A 21,263-nucleotide genomic window follows, 5' to 3' on the forward strand; every position below is an offset into this window, starting at 1 on the left:
TTCCAACCAGCATTTTTTTAAAAAACCTGCCATCCAACCATTCCTATGGGACCAGGAAAACCGTCCCTCTCTACTCCCGACATCGCCTTGGCCCTCCTGGTTCACGGTGACTTGGAACCATCATCCCCCCCACCTTTTATTATGAACCTTTTATTATGGTTTATTTGCCTGTAGGTTTCATGTGCCATAGCTAATTCTATTAAAAACATGATCCCATTTGGAAAGATCACAGCTCCCTTCCAACTCGATTATTCTACAAAACTATCGTTTGCTAAAGTGAAAGAGGATCTTTTTTTGCAAAATATTATTTCCCGCAGGACAGCGATCTCATCGATTGCAGCCTCCATGGCACCTTAAAGATTCTTACCTTTTATCCGATGTAAGCTTGCATGGGCTGGTAGAGGATCTCACAGAACAAATTCTGCTCCGTGAAATCTTTAAGCAAATAAACCATCTGAGGGTTTAATAAAAGGAAAAAGTTGTATAGGATGGAGAAGTTACATCCGAAAAGCTTTGCAGACTGATTTATATATTTGATGCCATTTGCCACCAGTGCAGATCAGAAAAATTACTCTTGGAAGGCTGATCGCCAAAGAACTGATGCTTTTGAATTGTGGTGCTGGAGGAGATTCTTGAGAGTCCCCTTGAACTGCAAGGAGAACAAACCTATCCATTTTGAAGGAAATCAACCTTAAGTGCTCCCTGGAAGGACAGATCCTGAAGCTGTGGCTCCAATACTTTGGCCATCTCATGAGAAGAGAAGACTCCCTGGAAAAGACCCTGATGTTGGGAATGAGTGAAGGCAAGAGGAGAAGGGGACGATAGTGGATGACATGGGTCGACAAGGTCACCAAAGCGACCAGCATGAATTTGGCCCAACTCCGGGAAGCAGTGGAAGACAGGAGGGCCTGGCGTGCTCTCATCCATGGGGTCACGAAGGGTCGGACACGACTTAACGACTAAACAACAACAAAAGCCTTATCAGACAAGTGCAGTTAAGACACTAACACTCTCAACTGTATCTTGAACTGTGTACATGCAGGACCCACTGAGCTGTTTCTGTATATGTAATATTTTGAATTTATAAGACATACAGTGGTTTACAAACGCCTCGGTTAACGTAATTTTCAGTTTATGAAGCACAATCCATTAAAATAATGCCTCATTTTACAGGTTTTCCCTGGTTTTTTCCGTAGTACGAAGAAAGTTTTCCCCAGGATGCATTGTGCCCGGAGATTTCTAGTGCCGCCCCCCATCCCTATGACAATCCATGTTTCAGTTTACAAATTTTCTGCATTATGTAACATCCCATAAAACGCATTAAATTCATAAAACAAGGTATGCCTCTACAATGCCTTTGTTGCTTTTGAGGTGTGAGGAGTGTGTTTAAAATGGAGCAAGCCCACAAATAAAGACCATTAGACCTACAGCAGGTAAAGAAACCAAACCTTTATCATAGCACCTTTCCAAATTGTAAAAAAATCACACTGTAATGCATTAAAAAAACCCAGTTCATATATAAATAATAAAATCTCAAAACAGCAACCCAGTTGGCTATTTCCTGCACCACCACCACCACTTATTCAGGAAGAGAAAGTGATATAAAGATAAATACCTGGAAGACAGAAGTGTTACTTTTATGTTCTCCATGAGAAATCTGGTTTTGCACAAGCTCAAAAGTCAAGAGTTATGGGCTGTTTTAACAGCTTCTTTAGAGCAAAACGGTCACACACACCCCACAGATGGTGTAGATCAGAATGTGCCGCTCAGATGGAGGAGCTACACAACACAGTAGTCACATAGACACCCCAACTGAAAGTAAAACTATTATATGTGTATTTGACGAATGCTCGGAACGCAAGTCAAGTGTACAGAAAGAGTGAATGAAAAGAAAAATGTGAATCTATTGCTGTGGAACCTGGAAATTCTTTACCATAGAATAGCCAGTGTGTGAGAACATTTCTTCAAAAGGGATTCTGTGGAAGGATTTTTCCTCCATCTCTTGCTGCTATTCTCTATTGGAGCAGATCACAACTTCCTAAAACAGCTGGAACAAATATAGGGCAAGGAAAGGGACCTTATGGAGCGTTGCTAGCAAACACCCTTCCACCAACTGATTAAAAATCCCACTTAGCTCTGCATCGGGTAAACATGATCTTTGAGCTGTGAGAAACTGAAAAGAATTTACAAATCTTTTTCTTAAAAAAAAATTAAAACCCCATCAGTTACACGCAAAAGGTGCAACCTTGGTAAGGCACTAAGGGGAGGAGGAGAAGATCATGTCCCCCACGTTTGCCAGCTTCACATCCACAGCATGACCTGACACCCCAACTCTCCAAGGGGAAGTGGTGTTTGCTAATCTAAACAGAGGGTGGAGGCCTCCCCACTTCTGAAATCGGATATGGCTTTGAAAGGGCCACCAAACTGAGCTGGTGATCGGAGCGGACCTGGGTGTTAAAGGGAGAAAGACGGGGTCACAGGGGAGACCGAGGATGGATGGGGGAACTCGTTAAGGCACTGTCTCCAAAGACGTTGGCGTACGAGGACTTGAGAAACTGGACGTAGTTGTGCATGCTGCGGTTGGTGCTCTCGGACTGTTCCAGCCGGTCCTTCAGGTCCTGGAGGCGGCTCTCATAACGACGTTCAGCCTGCAGGACGGGGTGCAAAGCGAGACACATCGCGCGGAGCCCAACAGCACAAGGCAGCTTCACCATCTAGCTGACGAGTAGCGGCTCATTGTGTGACCCCCCCCTAAAAAAAGTACAGCTGCAAGTGCAGGACTAATCCTTTTTTAAAAAGAAAACCCCCCAAAACATCTCCGGAGCTCCACATCCCTTGTCTAACTCCCTCTTCCCTTCTATTCCTCAGCCACTCTAAAATATAAAACACATTTGGCACCGCCCACAGTGGAAGTGCATCTTTTGGCCTTCTTGTTCTCAATTAAAATAGCCTTTCTAGAAAACATCTCAACCTTTCCCAACCCCAGAGATTCAGGAGACGATGGCCAAGAGGAAGAAAGGGGGGGGGTGTCTTTCACTCACGTCCTCCTTGCCCCGCCGCAGCTGATTCAGTTCCGTTTTTGTCCGGCTCAGCTGGGTCTCCAAATCCAGGATCCTGGACTGGGCTGTCCTTTCCCTGGCGGCCGCCCGCTCTCTTGTTTGTTCCAGCTGCAGGCAGGCAGAAAGACCGTCCCCAAGGTAAAGCCCCTGCCAAAAATCATACCCCCACGTCCTCTGGAGCTCACACATCATGCAAATAAAGAACCTGGGGGGGATGTCATGATCTACTCCCCGCTGGAATACAGAGATGGGACAAGCAGTCCAATACATTCTTATTTATTAAATGCTTTCTTGCGTTGTCCTTCTCCGTGCGGCACCACAGGTACTGTGCATTCCCTCCTAGACTTCTGCCCTCCCCACAAGCCTCTGCGTGCCATCCAGGTCATCCTCCATCACCAGCTGTCAGTCCAGGAAAGAGATCAGGCTTCCCCGCCTCCTCTGGTAGCCAAACACTCAGATAAGGAGACGGGACAGGGATTCTCCCTGTGCAGCTGTTGAGTGGCCAGATGCCAGAGGAGGCGGGGAAAGAAAGCCCAAGTTCTTTGCCAGACCGGGCAGCTGCCAACAGGGGGTAACCTTCGTGGTGTGGGGAGGCTTGTGAGTGGGACAGGCAACCAGGAGGTGTGGGGAAGGAACACGCGACACCTCTGGTGACTGGTTCCACCATCTTACTGCTCTAACAGTTAGGACGTTTTTCCTGATACTCAACCAAAATCTGGCTTCCTATAGCTTGAGCCCAATCCTGCGTGTCCTGCACTCTAGGAGGATGGAGAACAGATCCTGCCCCTCCTCTGTATAACAGCCTTTCAAGTATTTGAAAAGTGGTATCCTATGTCAGTCTTCTTTTCTCCAGGCTAAACAGGCCCAGTTCTTTCAGACTTTCCTCATAAGGCTTGCTTTCCAACCCCCTGATCTTCCTTGTCGCCCTCCTCTGAACTTGTTCCAATTTGTCAGCATCCTTCTTGAAGTGGGGTGTCCAGAACTGGACACAGAACTCAAGATGAGGCCTGAGCAGTGCTGAATAGAGGGGGACTAGTACCTCATAAGGTTTGGAGACAATACTTTTAATGCCTTTTTTTTTTAGCTGTTGGCTCATATTCAGCTTCTGCCCTACGACTCCAAGATCCTTCTCGCTTGTAGTATTACTAAGCCAGGTATCCCCCATCTTCATCCCATTACCCCGTGCCCAGACCATCCTCCATTTTAGATTTGATCCCCCTACCATCCCCATTCGGACTGCAAAATTATGCGGAGAAAGGAACTCCTCTTTCGGACTTCAACTCCCAGAAGCCCCCCACACACACACACTTGGTATACCTAATGGCAAGGAATTCTAGGAGCCGTAGTTAACAAAGATGCTCGCGGGCTGCATCGACCGCTGTCTCCCAGGCTCGCTCAGACCCCAGCCAAGCACCAACCTGCCTCTTGGCGTCCTCGATGGCCATCTCCAGCTGGCGGGCCAGGGAGGCGCACTCCCGGGTCTTCTCCTCCAGGCGCAGCTGGGACTGGTGGATCGACTCCTCCCTTTTGGCGATGACCTGCAGGAACTCGATGTTCTGCCTGCTCGCCACTTCCAGCTTCCTACATCAGAAGCAGAAAACAGAACGGAGCTGCAGAGATGGAACCGGATGGGGACGAAATGAACCGAAATCAACATGTTGGGGAAGAGGCAGTGCCGTCCCCGGGAGCATCCAGGCTTCTCCGGTTCCTCCAGCAAAAGGCCAAATAAAAGATCCAAGAAAAGGCACCGGCCTTTTGGGCCACGCACCTCATTTGGGGAGGGTGCTCAAAGACAAAAGCAGCAACATTGGGCTTCCTAGACACGTAAAGCTGAATAGATCCTAGATGACTGCTGCTTTTGTCTTTGAGGACCTCCCCAAGAGCACGCAGACGAAGCAAGGAAAGGTATTCTCCTTTCCGGCCTTTCCAACATCACCATTGCCCTCTCCCTACCCCAAACGCCCAGCCTTGCTGTCCAGCAGGGAGAAGCCTTCATTCAGCCACGCAGGGTGACCGTTTGGGGCTCCTCCCGCTTTCCTGTTTGGCCGGCGCTCTTTCTGACCCGTTCGCTCGCGCTCCCTAACCTCTCGACCTCCTCCAGCTTGAGGACCAGCTGCTTATTCTCCTCCTGGGCCACCTGACACTTTCCTCTCGTCAACTCCATCTTGTCGCCCTGAAGCTCAATCTAAAAGGAGAGGAGGAAAGAAAAAGGTGAACACGGAGAAGTGCGAGACGATCTCGGGAAAGGTCGGAACCAGGATGGGAGGCCTCCGGAACAGGGAGGTTGTGCTTTTTTTTCAGCAAGAGAGAGTCCATTTTCTTGGTGCGTGAGAAAGGAGGAGCAGCAAAAAGCAGCAGGCAAGGCGACTACATCCAAGCCTCCAAAATGGAAGCTGTGTTTGCAGGATCCCAGCTCTAGGAGTGGCTTCCGGTGCCCAGGCTGAAGGCCTGGAGTCACACGGAACTGACAAACAGAGGGACCACTTCCCTCCTGACTGCCCATGAATGCATCATGCTTCGAATGACGGAGAAGGGCAGGTAGGTCAGATGGTGAGGCCAGGAGCATCTCCGGCACCGTCTGTTTGACCCGCTATAAGCCCTGCATGCCTTCCCGTCGGTTGCGTCCTTTTTCTGTTTAGAAAAGTATCCTCCTGATCCTGCCCCAGTGAGCGACCGGGCCCCTGCAAGCAAAACGAAGCACAGAATTTAAGGCACCAAGGAAGCACAACCCTACAGGAAACACACAAAACACACGTGCAGACAGGAAAGAATGGGAATGGCTTGTTGAGGTGAGGAACGAGCCATGCAAGGTGTCCCAAAGAAATCAAGCTGACTTTTATAAAGAATGTAGAGCTGACACGACCCCGCTCCCAAACCATCAATGTTTCTGCACACGTTATTAAAACCCTGTGGTCTAGTGAAATCTGTCCACTTTTATTTTATATCATTCCCCGTGGATAAGTATCTTTGCTTCCAAGGTAAAGGGCTTGAATCCAACGGGTAGAGTACAATAGACTCCTTCCAAACCAGAGTCGATTCATGCCAACCTCTACACTGGGTTAAATTATTTTCACGGGGCTTCTTTAAAAAGCATGCAAGCTTTTGAGTTCACAGATCTCTTCATTAGACCAGCTGCCGAATGGTTAAGACAAAGGAATAAATCCCACTCTTTGAATGAGTGGCATAACCGCATTTTAAGTAGCTGCACAAATATTGGGCTCATTGGAGGTTTTTTTGCTTTTGGCTTTCTCTCAGTTGAGCTTGGCCAAGAGATTCAGCTCCTAGGATTTTAGAAGACTTCGGATTATTACGTGCATGTCATCACATGGAAAAGGCTGCCTACGTGCGAATGAAGGTAAGAGTACAAAAACAGAGGGACCCAATGAACCTTAATCCCTGAGCCCCCCAAAACAAAGCAAGAGCGGACCGAGAGAAACCAGCAAAGCTTATATGAGGATGATGTGAGCAGAAAACAAAGCCATGCCACACATCAGGTTATTCCACAGTGCAGATGTTTTAATCATTTCAAAGAGAGACGAGAGAAGAGAGACGAGAGGATGCCAATTCCTGGTGCTAGAAGTTCATTTTGGTCCCCGGCTGGAGGTTCGCGTGGGCGTCTTCTGCCAGTCCCTTACCCGCTGACGGAGGTCCGTAATCATGGCCGAGAGATCCGTGTTCTTCTTCTCGTAACTCTTGAGCTGATCCTGACACTCGGCCAGTTTCGTCTCGGTCATCCTTAAGATCTCCGGAAGCTTCTCGAGTTCAGCCAACTGGTTCTGGAACTGCTTACGAGCCTGCCAGTGGCACGCGCACACACACACATGAAAAATCAACATGCAGAATAACCCAGGATGTTTTACACATTCTTAAACTGTTTGTCTAAAATATATACGACAGTAGTGCCTCACTAGACGCTTACCCCGCATGACGTTTTTTTCGCTTGATGAGGGTTTTTTGCAATCACTATAGAGATCGCAAAACGATGTTTAGATGGTGTTTTTTCGCTATACAATGATCGGTTCCCTGCTTTGGGAACCGATTTTTTGTTAGACGATGATTTGGAAACAGCTGATCGGTGGCTCTCAAAATGGCCGCCCGCTGTTTCCTGGACCTCATTTCGGAAGACAGGCACTGGAAAATGGCCGCCCTACGGAGGATCTTCGCTGGAGGAGCAGGTATTTCCCCCATTGGAACGCACTGATCGGTTTTCAATGCAGTCCAATGGGTTGTGTTTTTTTGCTTCACCACGATTTCGCTCTACAGCGATTTCGCTGGAACGGATTATCATCGTGAAGCGAGGCACCACTATATATCTAAAAATGCATTAAATGCATTTTAAAAATTAGCTTTATACCGGGGAGACCACCCACTCGTCTCCCCCAGGACAACTCCTCCCTGCCAAGCTCAGCTACCTGGTATTCTTTAACTTCAAACTGGTCTGGACGTCCTGCAATAAAAGCAGATGCCCCACCTCTTAGCTATAAGCCCCTTCCCCTAAACCCATTCGCTATTGGGAATGCCATCTTAAAAAGGAAGTTTTAGAAAAGTGGATTGACAGTTGTTACATCTAGCCTGCAACCTTTATTTCTGTTATCTCCAACCACTGATAAGAGATGATCAGAGAAGAAGAGGTGAATTTGTAGTTTTGAATGTGTGTGTGAATTTGTAGTTTTGGACTTCAGCTCCCAGAATTCCTCAGATAGCAGAGATGGCCAGGGGGATTCTGGGAGCTGTAGTTAAAAAACAACACCACCACACAAATGCACACTCTATTTGGAACCTAAATCCATTCTTTTTCCATTCAAAAAATAGGGAGCAAGGACAAATAATTCCTTAAAAGCTGGAATCTACAAAAGCCTTCCTATACACCCATCAGACATCTCATGCTCCATCAACACTGGGGGGTGGGGGTGGGTGGAATCTCACATTTTCAATTTCTTTGTTCATTTCTTCCTTCAGTGCTTTGTTTTCTTTATCACAGCTCTCCAGCTTCGCGGTCACCTCGTCCGCTTCCATTCGGGTTTTCAACACCTGGGCAGAAGAATTTTGAGGGAGGGAGGGAGAGAGAGAAGGATGTGAGGGTGCTAAACTGGATATCCCAAGCAGAACGTCTGGAACTTTTCAAAGAAATAGGATTACACCCAAGCCGCAGTCCACATAGAAGCCAAGACACGGCTCTGCTCTTTCCTTCAAACCCAAAATGGGGAAGTACGAAGAGGAAAATGAGAGGGAACAGAAAGAGGAGGAGGAGGAGGAGATGCCAAATGAGGTCAAGGTTAACATACCTGATTCTTGTAGGACTCAATCAGGCCTTCATAGTTCTTGAGGGATGCTTTGAGTTTGGCCACTTCATCCTGAGCCTGATTCAGTCTCTCCTCCACAGGAGCCATGCTGTTCTGAAAGAACCACAACACAAGCCCCCTCCGTTCAGAGCAGAAGAACATCTGCTAGCCAGCAAAGCTCAGCCGCAGATGCACCCTGACAAATCGCCCACCCTTGTCCTGAGCACGACGCCAGCAGGAACACCTCCTGGGCCGGCTTTGCTAAACCCAAAGGAAAAGCACAAGACAGACGCTCTCGTGAGCGGCTCCCACCCAAGCGAACAAGGCGACAACCGCAGGAGAGAGTTGAAGCAGACTAAAAATGTAGCAGAGGGAGAGGATGGAGAACCTGTAGCCCTCCAGGTGCTTGTTGAATGCCGACTCCTCAGCTGGCCAGGCTGATGCTGGGAGCCTCCCAACAGGTGGAGAGCCACCGGTTCTTAGCCGCCCAACCATGCCGAGCAAGGATGCCCCCTCTCCCCCCCCCCCGGCCTTCTCTGCTGACCTTCAGCCTCTCATTCTCCATCTTGAAGGAGGTGCTCTCCGTCGCGTGCCGATGGAGCTTGTCCACCAAAGCGTCTCGGTCTTCCCGCATCTTTTCCTCCATGGCGGCTTGCTGCTCCAGCAGATCTGTAATGCGGCTGCCCAGGGCCAGGCAGGGAAAATGGATCGTTACCAAAGGAAAGAACGGAGCAGGCTCCATTCGATGGAGAACATCATACAAGGGAAGCGTGTCAAGTTTGGAGGCTTTCAGTGGCCTCTTAAATCACTATTTAGAGGGGAACCAGAAAAGAAGCAGGTCCAATAAGGAAGTACTGAGAGCTACTTTTAGCCTAAGGATCAAAGTTCTCCACCCCAATGTATTTATTATCTGGGATCCTGCCTAATCCTGGGTCCCTCTCTCTGAGCTTTGCACAAAGAAGGGCAGTCCCATGTAAAGCTCAGTACAAGCCGTAATGTCGCCTGTGTCTGGAGAATGTCCGCTCCTGGTTCGTCCAAGCACGGCCTCCGCTCGCTATTCGCAAACCCCGAGGGCTGCTCTTACTTGTTCAACATCACTATCTCCACCTCCAGATCGCTTTTGTCTTTCACCACTTGATTGTAGCGGTTCCTCCAGGACTCCAAGGTAGACAAGGCCTCGGCAACGTAGGCGTCCTGAACCAGGGAGACAGGATCCGAAGCGTGAGGGCGCCGTTCCAGAGAGAAAGCAGAAGGCACCCCGGTTCACGTTGAGTGGCATAAAAAGCAGATAAACCTCACAGCATCCATGTGGTTCTAGCTACCTCAGGCCAAAAGGGAAGCCACAGCTGGAGTTTTATTTCTTAAATTGATCTTCCAAACCCCTGCCTTTCTCTTTTAAAAGGACACAAGGTGGCTTGCATCATTAAAAGATAGTATTTAAACACAGCAAGTATACAAATATTTTAAAAGGAACCAGCAAATACCACACCAAAAAGAGGTTTTAAAAGTGGTAAACGTAAGCAACGTGAAAACACATTCAAAGCAGGAAGGCACAAGAATATATTTAAGAACCTCACTCAGGCACTGAAGCAAAGCTTCCCTGAAGAGAAAGGTCTTCGCCTACTGGGAAAAAGGAGAGGAAAGATGGGGCCAAACTGGCCTCCAGTGGGAGGGAGTTCCACAGTCTAAGTGAAACAATAGAGATGGGACTTTCCTTCTCAGTCAGTCAATCAATCAATCAATCAATGGCAAAGCTAGCATCCTCAACCACCCCCACCCCCCAAAGATGGCAGAGGGATGTCCCTCCACAACCATGAGGCAAAAACAAGAAAAGGCCCGGACTGCTGGGACTGTCACCTTTTCGGCCAGCTGGGCGTTCAGTTGGTCGGCATATTCTTCACTTCGCTCCGCTCGCTCTTTCTGCGCCTTGATGGCCATTTTCAGGGCCTCTTTGTCCCGCTCTCCTTTCGCCTTCAGCTCTTTCAGCTGCTCCATGATGTTGTCCACCTCTGCCTTGTGCTGGGCGGCCACACGTTCCAGATTCTGGAAGGAAAAGGATGAGAGACAGCCATCAAAACACTCTCACCGGCTCTTCTGAACGTCAGACACCCCAAGGGGCAGGGAGGGCTGTGCCCTCATCCCGGCAACCTGTTCAAGAGTCAGCTAATCTACATGTGCCGCAAAAGGAGGCCGTAAATCATTGTGTGGTCTGTGCGTTGAGGGGGGACTGCTTATTTTTGACAGCCACCCCCCCCGCCCCATGTTCAAAGCTCCTTCTGTATCAGGGCTGAGCTCATCAGGGAGAACCCTCCATATGTTGTTTATTTTTTAACAAAATTAACAACCAAAGCAAAGAGCTTTAAAAACAACACTTCCCACCAGCTGTTAGAACAGTGGTATGGCCCACTGTACCACCTGGTCTTCCTGCACAGGTATAGCGCCCAGGCTCTCAAGCCCCCGCCCTGCCCCAAAGCCACAGGAGGCTGTACCCGAATCTGGATACCCAGGCGATGGTTCTCAGCTTCTTTATTCCGCAACTGGGCCTGCAAATGTCCCCTCACGGCTTCCATAGACTTTGAGAGTTCAGCTGCCGTCTTGGCTTGATCCTAAAATGAAGGCCCAAAGCAGGTGTAAGATGCAGAGGGCAGGTTCCTTCGACCACTGACGCTCCCAATATTCTCAGACAGGATTCCCATAACGGTGGCAGGACAGTTCCAGACCACCGCTCCGTGGATGCAGACAAACCCTGATTATAACAGACACCCAAACAGCAGCAAAGGCTGTACATAGCATGGTCTCTGGCTCCCTTGAGTGGCCAGTTCTGGAACTTCATTGTTAGAAATACAGTATTTGGGGGATTTTTCTTTTAATATTTTCGGACCGTGGATAAGTGAATCAGCGGATACAGATCCTGTGGCTAAGGAGGTCCTGCTGTATAATAATAATAACAATGTGCCATTAAGTCAATGCTGATTTATGGCGACCGTTTTCAGGGTTGTCTCAGAATCCAACTCCCCAAAACCTTCGCCAAAGACTAGGCTTCGGAGAACCACAGGCCAAAAACATCTGGAGACCCAAATTTGAGAAGCATGGCTCTCGACAAGCATGTGGCACATGCACATCTTCTTAATTTGTCCTGGATTCAGAAAGTCACTTCTGTAAGCAAGCACATGCGCCCACATCCAGACTAGAGATGTAGAATTTCCAAAAATTTCCAGTTTTTCTCCTTTTTCCCCCAGAAAAAAAATGGAAATTTTCAGTAATGTTACATCTCTAATCCAGATGCTCTTTCAATAAAGAGAAGGGTTAGAAACGCACTCCCCAGAATTCGTATCCTTCAAGTGCCCGACCAAAACAAAGCTTACCTTTTCTGTCTGTATCTGCACCATCAGATCATCTATTTCCTTCTCTTTCTCTTGGAGCTTCCTCATCAACAGCTGAAAAACAAACCAGAGGCCCCCCCAGAAAAGAAATCACAGGCAAGAGGGAACTTTTGCATGGGTGTGTGAATGTTTCTGCGCATTCCTGGGGGCCACCAGAGCAAAGGGCCCTCCTAGGCATCTATGACCGATGAGTGCCCCCCTCTACTGCTTATGCAACCCGAAATGGTATTTTTCTTACTGAAAATAAGAGCCTGACACTTGGCAGGAAATATTGAGGGGGGGGCAGACAGGGGAGACCCTCAACAACTCCACAAAGGTTGAGCACATACGGCAGCCGCTAAACGTTGCAGGATAGGAAGGGCAGAAGAGAGGACAACTTTTTGATGGAGGAACAGAATGGGGCGTGTGTGGAGAGGAAGGGACGATGGACAGAGCGGCTCAGGAAACAGGAGAAGCCCACAAGCCGTGTTTCATCAATCTCCTCCCTTGGCCCCTTGGAACTTTCTCAGACCATCTAAGCATCAAGATGCCACTTCCCCCCCCCCTTTTTTTTTAGACACAGAAATGCTTCCGAGACACTCGTGGGAAAAGAGGCTGGCAGGAAAACATACACGCACGCAGAGACACACTGAACTCTGATTTATATTCACCGCTTTCTCAGTGTCGGCCTCCGTCAGGCGTTTCACAAGGGCTGCTTGCTGTTCTGCCAGCTTCTGAGAGTCTTTCTGGAGGAGGAGAGAAGACCGGCAAACACAGAGAGAGAGAGAGAAAGAAAATGAGAGAGAGAGGTGAGAATACAAAGGTTTAGATTCTTCCCCCCCAAAAGCCTTCCCACCGTGGCTTAACCACACAATCTCCCACCCCCTTAGGAATCCTTCATGTGGTGTTGTGGCCAACCCTCATCGAATCATCAGGAGGACGTTTAAGCAGAATCAACTCTCGCACTCACTTCCCGGCTGTGCTGCTCTCTAAGCAAGTCCCGGAGCGTCCGATTGGTCTCTTCGAACGTGCTGAGCTTCTGTAAGAGCAGCTCCTTCTGCCTCGTCAGCGTATTGATGTCCGAGGAGGTCATGTGCTTTTCCTGAAATTTGGGGAAAGCAACGCAGGGAGGGAAGACGAAAAGTCAACCGAGAGGCTCAGATTCGTTCTCCCAACGGACAAACGGCCCATTCTCAGCCCCTGCTCTAAGCAGGCAGGGACCCCGACCTGCACCACCTTGACCTCGCTTGACACCTACGGATTTCAGTTTCCCAATCGCGTCCTTCAGGGCCTGGATCTGTTTGGCGGCGGCAGCTCCGTCCAGCTCGGCCTCCACCAGCTTGGCCATCAAACACTCCTTCTCGTGCAGCAGGTGGCGCTTCTGGAGTCTGGAAAGGAAGGCGGTGTTAAATCCTCCCGAATGGGCAGAGCAGAGAAAGCACCTCGGGCGCTAGTCGGGTATTTCCCTACGGTCCTAAGGATGAAAAAAATAAATGGGCAGGGGAAGCTTTAGGGTTTTATCCTAGAGAGACACTTAGGGCAATGGGTGGGATTTAAGATCCAAAACACCAATTTGCTCCACATCTAGCTTAGGTGGGAAGTTCTTTCGTCCCCACGGAATGATTAAATCCTGTGCTCATGCACAAGGGAGAGGGACAGTTTCTGCATGGCCGGCCACAGGGTCAGGCTTCCAAAGAATGGGAGTGTGGGATGGAACAGGGGTGGGCGGGTAGTCGGAAAGCTTCCTTACATGCTCAGATCTTTCTCTTCTTTCATCCGCTCAATGTTGCGCCGCAGGACGGTGTTCTCATGTTCTGTCTCAACCAGCTCCTGGGTGACCTCGTCCAGCTCCTCCTTCCGCTCTTCCAGCAGGCGCTTGGCCACGCATCGCGAATCCTCCCGTTTTGGCATTTTGACCTGGGGGAGGGGACATTCAGAGCAGTTCAACAGACCGGTGAAGGTGGCGGGGGGGGAACAAATCTGTGCACGTATGATGCATCGCCAGCATCCTGCGATTCCAAAAATTCTTCCTACCGAATGGTGTTTCAGTACAGCTGGAATAAACAATCCCTATGCAGCATGTGTCAGATTCCAGTTAACTCTTCTACTGCTTCAATAGGCTACTTGATTTTTTATATATATAAACAAATAAAAGCAGCAGTCACAAATTCTGGCTGGAGAGGATAAATCACCAACTGCAAAATAAGACGTGTTCCAGTTAAAACTATGACAAAGACTTTCAAGCATCTGCCCGACCAGAACAAAACATGCTAGAAAGAAGGTGAACTCTGCCACAAGAACAAAGAAAATGTCAACAGAATGTCAGGTTTTGGAACTGCGCCGCTATTTCAACATTCTATATCATCTGCAATGAATGCCCCCAGTGTGTGTGTTTGTGAGTGTGTATGTGTGTGTGAATTTCAGCCACGGTGACAAATAAAATTATCTATAATGAAAGATGAACAAGGTAAGACGATGCACTCTAGTTTTCTAAGTGACTACCAATCACAAAAGCAGAGTGATTTAGGATGGCGGCTTGAACCTAATTTCCCACTTCTCGGTAAGTCTGTGAGCTTCCTCGGGTGAAATGTAATGCCACTGCCTTGGAAGGGCTCCCACTGTATTATCTGCAGTGTTTCTCTCGTTATGAGAAAAGAAGCAGATGGCCAGGACTTCAGATCCAGCCTCTCCTTAACTGTGTAGCATTTCACCCGGCGAAGAGATCTGCGTTCTTGAAAGCTTGTGCCAACTTCTGTGATTAATTCCCTCCCCCCACACAATTTCCTTCATCATCATCATGTGCTGTCAATTTAAAATCCGAGCATTTTCAGGGTTTTCCAGGTAGTTAATACTCAAGAGTGGTTTTCTGTTTCCTTCTTTTTGGGGGGGGGCCTTGGGACAGTATGCCGTTTGCAGAAGCGTTGGCTCTACTCCCCAGGAGGCACCAGAGGGAATCAAACCCCAACCTCTGGCTCCACCATCAGAGACCTAAACCACCACTTCAGTACAGATTGTGAGATGCCACTTGTACCCGAACGGCTCCCTCAGCTTTTTGCTTATTCTTAGAATAATCCTACCCTTTTTTTGCTACAGCTACCCCTTTCCCTTGCGCCCAGAAGCTTCGGATCCACCCCTTCTCCGCCTCGCTCCTTCTGAAAAGCTTGAAAAGGAAACCTGGGGATATTGTACAGAGTTTCCTGGAATTGAGGAGTTAAAGCAAGGAAGCTGAACACCATCAGGTGGAAGACAAGTTAGGAGGCCCTTCTACAGAAAATGTGCAACCCGTCATTTTGACGTTTGCGCATGGTGATTCTGAATGACGAGGCTAAAAAAAAAATATGGAAAGGAAAGCTACCACGACGTCCAAGCCCCTCGAGGCGAGTGAAACCACTCCAAGGGCCTCACCTCGTTTTTCAGGGTGCCCACAACGTTCAGCAGGCTGTCAATCTTCTTCTCGTACTTGTTCATTTTGCAGTGAATGGCGTCCTCCTCGTCTGTGGAAAGGTCACTCAGGCGCAGCACTGACAGCAATTTTTCCGAATCGGGCGGGGTGATCTCCAGGCGATGGGTTGGTCCCTGTCCGAGGAGGAGAAGGAAGAAGAAGGGCAAAGATTCCAATCACAAAGGGCAGGCAAAGACCAACCCCCTTTTCTGAGCAACGCAACGTTTTACCGACAACAACTCCCAGAACCCTCTGAACAGCAAGAATAGAAAGTTGTTAAGGAGAAAAAATTATCCCTTGTGGTAGATCCCAGTAAGATCATGTGATGGGAAATCTGAGAAGGATGAAAGGAAGTATTTATTCACCTAGTTAAACCCTGGAACTCACTGCCACAAGATGTTCCAACAGCTGACAACTTGGACGGCCAGAACCACCATAACGGCTTCTGACAGGGAAGACTATATAACTCCAAACTGAATGAAATGCTTTCCAGTCCCGCCTGGCAGGCCCCAAGAAACGGAGGGGATTGCTGGGCTCCTGGCCTGCTCATGGGCTTCCCGCAGCCTTATGGCTGGCCCCCCTAGGGGAACAGAATGCCGGATCCGACAGGCCTTCCCTGGGGCCTCCAGCCTCTTCTGGAGGTCTTATCTCCAGGCTTCTGAAGGGAAGCTGCCCGTTATCCTACCTCCCACTTGTAGGATGATTCTCTGCAAGATGTTTTGCCCGGGGGCATCCAGGGGACTCGGGTTTTGACTCGGACACTGCGGCGCACATTCACGGTGTCCCCTTTCATCTTCTGCTTGGGCTTTTGCTGCAGAGGCGAGCGGGTCGGGACAGAGAACAGACGGGCATCAGTCGCCTGAGACGCGCGTGTCCCAGAACTGCGTCCCGAGACAAAACTGGGCAGGAGAATCAGAAAGCGTGCACACACCCCCAACCAACACCACCAACACCCCGCCAAGCCAGCAAACAGTACCATGAGAAAAAAGGCGTCACATGCTACATCACAAGGCGGTCGCGGCCGCCACGCTCAGAAAAAAGAAAGATAGGTACCGCATAGCTAGGAGAGGAAGGGAACCGACTGCTGGAAGCAGCTTTGTGCTGGGTCACTTGGGTATCATTGTGACATCAGCTCTGTCGCCCAGTCTCTTGTGATGCAAGGCCAGGCCCTGGTCACCCTGGGGAGACCAGATTTGGCGACAGGTGGGGAAAGACTTAGGCTGCGGACGTGCCGTGAACCAATTCAGGCTGCCAAACCTCACAGCCTCCTATGGAGGAATCCTCAGGGCCAGAAAGATGCTGAAAGGGTGCACCCAATGGGGCTTGTTGTGTGGGAACATTCGAAGGGCCAGGGTTCCCAAACGCGAACTACTGTTGCCAGTTTTCTCATTATAGTTGTAGCTTCACCTCGTTAACTGCCTTGTTAGGGTGAAAGTCACCTATAAAGAGGCTTCATAAATAAACAGTAGCACAATCCGAGTTGCTTAGTGCCCTTGGACCCAAACACACCGCACACAGGGTTGTACAGGAGACAAGTCTTGTTCTTTCTAATATGCTGACTGCTGGACCCATAGGTAAAGGTTCCCCTTGACATTTAGTCCAGTCGTGTCTGATTCTAGGGCGAGGTGCTCATCCCGTCTCCAAGCCACAGAGCCAGCATTTTGCCCGAAGACCGTTTCCGTGGTCATGTGGCCAGCGCAACTAGACACGGAACGCCGTTACCTTCCCACTGTGGTGGTACCTATTTATCGACTCGCATTTTCATGCTTTTGGACTGCTGGGTTGGCAGTGAGTTGCAAAAGTACTCCACGCAATTCAGTGCAGTTTGATGCTATGCGCTACAACAAAGGGGTGCATGTTTTGCACACAGAACAGAGACTCGGTGAGGCAGTGAAAGGTTTTGGATACAAGAATAAGTTAACTCCATCAGGGACAAGAGAAAGAGCAGCAATGAAACCACCTTTTAATTCATTTCTGCTACTCTTAACCTGACAGCTTACCCTTTTTCACCTCTGCGGGAAATCTGTATTATTTTTTTCCAGTTTTCCCACAACTCCTGAACTGGGAGAGTCAACTAACAAGGCAAATGACTACTTTCCCCACAGGCCTAGAGAATTAACATGGATGCACCCAGAAATGTCCCCTCACTTCTCTCCATAAGTCATCAGAGGAGAGTACCAAAAACATCTGAAATGCCGGTCTTGAGAGAAAATAATAAATGAAAATGCAGGGGGGGGGGTGTTCGAGCAGGAAGCAGTGGCAACCCGGGAACAATCAACAGACAAACAGCATAATCACTCTCCCTTTTTAAGTTTAAGCACAAAGACGAAATGATGCAGAGAAATGTGGATAAGTTCCAAGCAGAGGGAAAGCAATGCACCCTGACAAGTTTTTTTCCAGAGACATTTAAAGTGACAGAACTGGCCGGGGGCTTCCGCTGGAGCATCTGGGGGCATTGGTAGTCCCAGCAGAGCCTCCGAAAGACATCCAGCTGCACACGCGTACCTGGGGTTTTGCAGGTGGCGGCGGTGTTTTCTGACCCTTTTTAATGTGAACATGGACAGGGGTATTTTCATCCACATGGACGTGCAAAGGGGGAGTGGTGGAACGGCTCTTCATTTTTCTTCTCCGACAAGCGGGAGGGGGCATTCAGGAGAGTGGGAGGGGGGAAAGGGGACCTGTGAACAAGCAGACTGGAAATAATAACCATTCCTTGGGCTCTTGAGTTCAGGAGAACCTGCTCCTCTCTTTGGACAGAACATGCAAAGAGGTAGGAAAGGGGGGGGAGAGTTGGACTACACTTCCCAGAATTCCCCAGATAACCTGGTTCAGATTAAACTATGGCTTAGTGTTGCACCCTATCAGATCATGGTCACCAACAGGTTTATATGCCAGAATGAGCAAAGCAGGTCTGAGAGGTGTTAAGTTAATGCAAATCCTGATTTAAAACCCATAGTTTCAAATCAGGCAACTTTCATAAAAGACTCCAGAAAGTAAACACAGATTTAAATACTCCTTAGTCTGTTAAGTTTAACACACAACATTTAAATTCTACTTCAGAAAAATTCCCTGCATATATAAGTCATGCCTCCCTAAAAATAAAAAAATTAAAAAAAACTTGTATGAACATTTCCACACCCAAAATCGTTCTGTCTCTTTACTACATCATTGTTATCTAATCCAGATTTTTAAGTATAAACATACAGAGATGGGAAAAGGTGCTTGTTTGTTTTGCACTGAAATTTCCATTAAAACCCCCGTCAGCATCGCTGTGGATCACGGTATTCTGGGAATTGCATCCATTCAAGTGTAAAATTCCCCATCTCTGTACATACTCCTCCCTATCTTTATTTATTAACTATGAATTGTTCTGCTAACATCCCAAAAGGCCACCACAGTTGCAAACTCTGTGCATTCACAGCGCATGGTAAATCATCCCCTTCTCCTGTCCCCACTTCTCTTTTTAAAGTCAGCACAAGTAAATAAAACATAGGAAATAAGATAGGAATGCTGCTTAAAGCAGCTACATACAGATAGCACCTGCGTCTCAGATCCTAACAGAGCTTTTTTCGGAGCCGTGACGACAATTCCACTCCTAACAGATGGGGACAACCTGGAAGCAGATAAAGCGGGGGGGAAAGACACAAATTTGAAAAGGCATCTAGCATCCAGGCTTCCTGTAGACAGAAACGGCAACACCAATTCTAGTACTGACCAAGAGAAGTATCAACTATATTGAGTTTCTTGTAAGCTGGTTTGACGTCCACCAGACATGGTGGGCCACCATCTCTCATTATACCCGCATCCACAGTGACCAGTGATGATGGGAGTTGTAGTCTTAAGACTTTGGGGTAGCTCCAGGTTGGAGGATGGAAGGCTGCCTAATTCTTTCCCTTCTGGAAAACAGAAGAGGTTTCATCCTGATATCTCTTTTTGCAACTTCAGCGCCTACAGAGGCTCTGGCTGCCACCCACCTCCTTTCGACCCTCACTGCAAGCGCTTGTTTCATATAACAATCAGTCTGGAGAAAACTATATGTGAAGGCAAAACACCCTAAGGCTTTAATTCGAGGCTGGCCTATTTCCAAAGGGGTCAGGAGACCCTGTGTGTGATCTCCCACAGTCCTTAAAAGGTGACATTCCCCCACAAGGATCACCCCCCCCCCAAAAAAGTCCTGGAAGAAAAATTGTGTCGCTCCCCAAAATGCTAATTGTGCCTGCCAGAGATTCAAGGATATAAACAATCACGAGAAAGCAATGGCATTATTGAATAAATAGCCTTTACACCCATAACACATTGGAGACAGACTAAATCTCTCGTAAGTCAAATCTTCTCCAAGTCAGGGTCCTGAGTCAGGCTACTCCTCCGTTATTCCTGAAATGCACACTGCCTGGGGATGAGGGACAGTGTAGTCCAGGTGGAGCTATCCAGGCATTCCAGTGCTACAACTCCATACTCCCTGGCAACAGGCTGTGTTGGCTGGGGATGATGGACAGTGTAGTCAAGGTGCAGCTATCCAGGCATTCCAGTGCTACAACTTCATTATCCCTGGCAACAGGCTGTGTTGGCTGGGGATGATGGACAGTGTAGCCCAGGTACAGCTATCCTAGTAATGGAACACTGCAATTCCTATTCTCCCAGGAAACTGACTGAAGATGATGGGCAGCACAGTGCAGGGCCAGTGAGCCTGGTATGGCAACACCATAGATCCCATTCCCCCTGTCAACTGGCCATACTGGGTGGGGCAGAATGGATAGGGAGCACTACGATTTGCATTCTCCCTGGCCACTGGCTGGGGATAATGGGCAGCGTAGTGCAGGGACAGCGAGCCTGGTATGGCAACACCACAGATCCCATTCTCCTTGTCAACTGGGCATACTGGCTGGGGCGGAATAGACAGGTGCTATTGGAGCACTACGATTCCCATTCTCCCTGGCCACTGGCTGGGGATAATGGGCAGCGTAGTGCAGGGGGTATGGCAACCCCGCAGGTCCCCTTCCCCCTGGCAACCGGCCGGGGCTGATGGGGTCTGGAGTGCAGCTACCCCCGGTAGCCTCCTTCCCTCCCTCAGAGCGGGAAAGGGGCCCCGATTCTGGCCCTCCCGGCCACGGCGGGTCCCGGTCCCCCCCCGCCCCCTCACCATGAGGCTCTCATGCGGCCCCGGAGGCGTCGCCTCAGGACCTCCTCGAAGCTGTGGATGAGGCCGCGGTAGCTGCACGGGCTGCGGCCGCTGCCATGGAGACCCAGAGCCCGGGGCGCCGGCAGCCCCGCCGAGCCCAAGCTGTGGCAGCAGCTCCTGCAGCGGCTGCCGGACGAACAGCTGCAGCTCCAGGACGCGCAGAGCGACTTCCGGCTCCGCCCCCGGGACGCCGCGCACCGCTCCCCCATTGGATGATTCAAACCCCCCGCTGCCCTCGTGACCTCCCGGGCTCGCGCCCTCTTTGGTTCCTCTCCGCTCGGTCTCTCTTCTCTTTCTCTCCTCCCACTCGCTGTTACCTCAGGCTCCGCCCTCTTTGCCTTGGAAACGGGGGGCGTGGCGTCACAACGGGCCCCGCCCAACCCTCCGGCCTGGGCCTGGTTGCTAGGGGATAAGATGCGAGACTACGCCAAGAGGCCTAACGGCTGCCAAACGTAGGGCCCCTCGACGGACTTGGACTACAACTCCCAGACGCCCTAGCGCCTGGAGCTAATACTCTGAGCTTCTGGGAGTTGTAGGCCAAGAGCAGCTGGAGTCCCGTCCTTTTCAACCATGGGAACAGGGCAAAAAGGAGAATGTGGAGTTAAAATATAAATATTTTGAATAAATAAATAATAAATAAAGTAATGGGTAGTTTCAGAGCAAGAATGTAGGGAGATCCTGAGTTCAAGTCTGCATTCATCCATGAAGCCTTTACAACATACCTCCTACAACCCCCACAAAAATTGAGCTGAGAAGGAAAATCTCAGTGGAAATAACCTGTTATCAACTCAATTGGTGGCCTTAGGAAAGTGGAATAACCGTTCCTATGCCCCCTTAGAGTTCCAATATGGCCTACCTCACAGGTTCATTAGTGTTGATACGTGCGGATTTTTATTAGCTCCATGAATACACTGTGCCTAAAACAGATTTCACTGATGA

At 49.2% G+C, this 21,263-nt stretch overlaps 1 protein-coding gene across 5 annotated transcripts; it reads right to left on the minus strand.

Annotated features, from left to right (window-relative positions):
• Window positions 1-1,433: 1,433 nt before the first annotated feature.
• ODF2 (outer dense fiber of sperm tails 2) lies at window positions 1,434-20,548 on the minus strand. Of its 5 annotated transcripts, XM_020793376.3 has the most exons (21): window positions 20,286-20,350; window positions 18,677-18,758; window positions 17,651-17,823; window positions 15,831-15,956; window positions 15,109-15,279; window positions 13,454-13,620; window positions 12,962-13,091; window positions 12,674-12,805; window positions 12,375-12,449; window positions 11,707-11,778; window positions 10,831-10,947; window positions 10,199-10,384; window positions 9,426-9,535; window positions 8,886-9,021; window positions 8,345-8,455; window positions 7,986-8,090; window positions 6,695-6,853; window positions 5,144-5,244; window positions 4,478-4,640; window positions 3,042-3,167; window positions 1,434-2,648 (listed from the first exon to the last, which is right to left on the minus strand). In XM_020793376.3, exons 3-21 carry the CDS (start codon window positions 17,792-17,794, stop codon window positions 2,475-2,477), a joined length of 2,505 nt encoding a protein of 834 aa, XP_020649035.3. In that variant the 5' UTR covers window positions 17,795-17,823; window positions 18,677-18,758; window positions 20,286-20,350; the 3' UTR covers window positions 1,434-2,474. The 5 variants fall into 5 exon arrangements, with proteins under 5 accessions (XP_020649035.3, XP_020649034.3, XP_020649036.3 ...); XM_020793375.3 differs by lacking the exon at window positions 17,651-17,823 and having other exon boundaries at window positions 20,286-20,548; XM_020793380.3 differs by lacking the exon at window positions 5,144-5,244 and having other exon boundaries at window positions 1,816-2,648.
• Window positions 20,549-21,263: the final 715 nt, after the last annotated feature.

This window comes from Pogona vitticeps, chromosome ZW-PAR (genome assembly GCF_051106095.1).
Source record: "Pogona vitticeps strain Pit_001003342236 chromosome ZW-PAR, PviZW2.1, whole genome shotgun sequence".
Taxonomy (NCBI): Eukaryota; Metazoa; Chordata; class Lepidosauria; order Squamata; family Agamidae; genus Pogona; species Pogona vitticeps.

What these genes read in the sequence shown, in the direction of transcription:
- ODF2 (XM_020793375.3), bottom strand. Translation starts at nt 20,533, where the DNA reads ATGGGGGAGCGGTGCGCGGCGTCCCGGGGGCGGAGCCGGAAGTCGCTC. An exon ending in AAGCTGGAGGAGGTCGAGAG is followed by an intron (nt 4,641 to 5,143) that starts GTTAGGGAGCGC and finishes CTTCTGATGTAG; the next exon opens with GAAGCTGGAAGTGGCGAGCA. An exon ending in TCGAGGACGCCAAGAGGCAG is followed by an intron (nt 3,168 to 4,477) that starts GTTGGTGCTTGG and finishes GCCTGCCTGCAG; the next exon opens with CTGGAACAAACAAGAGAGCG.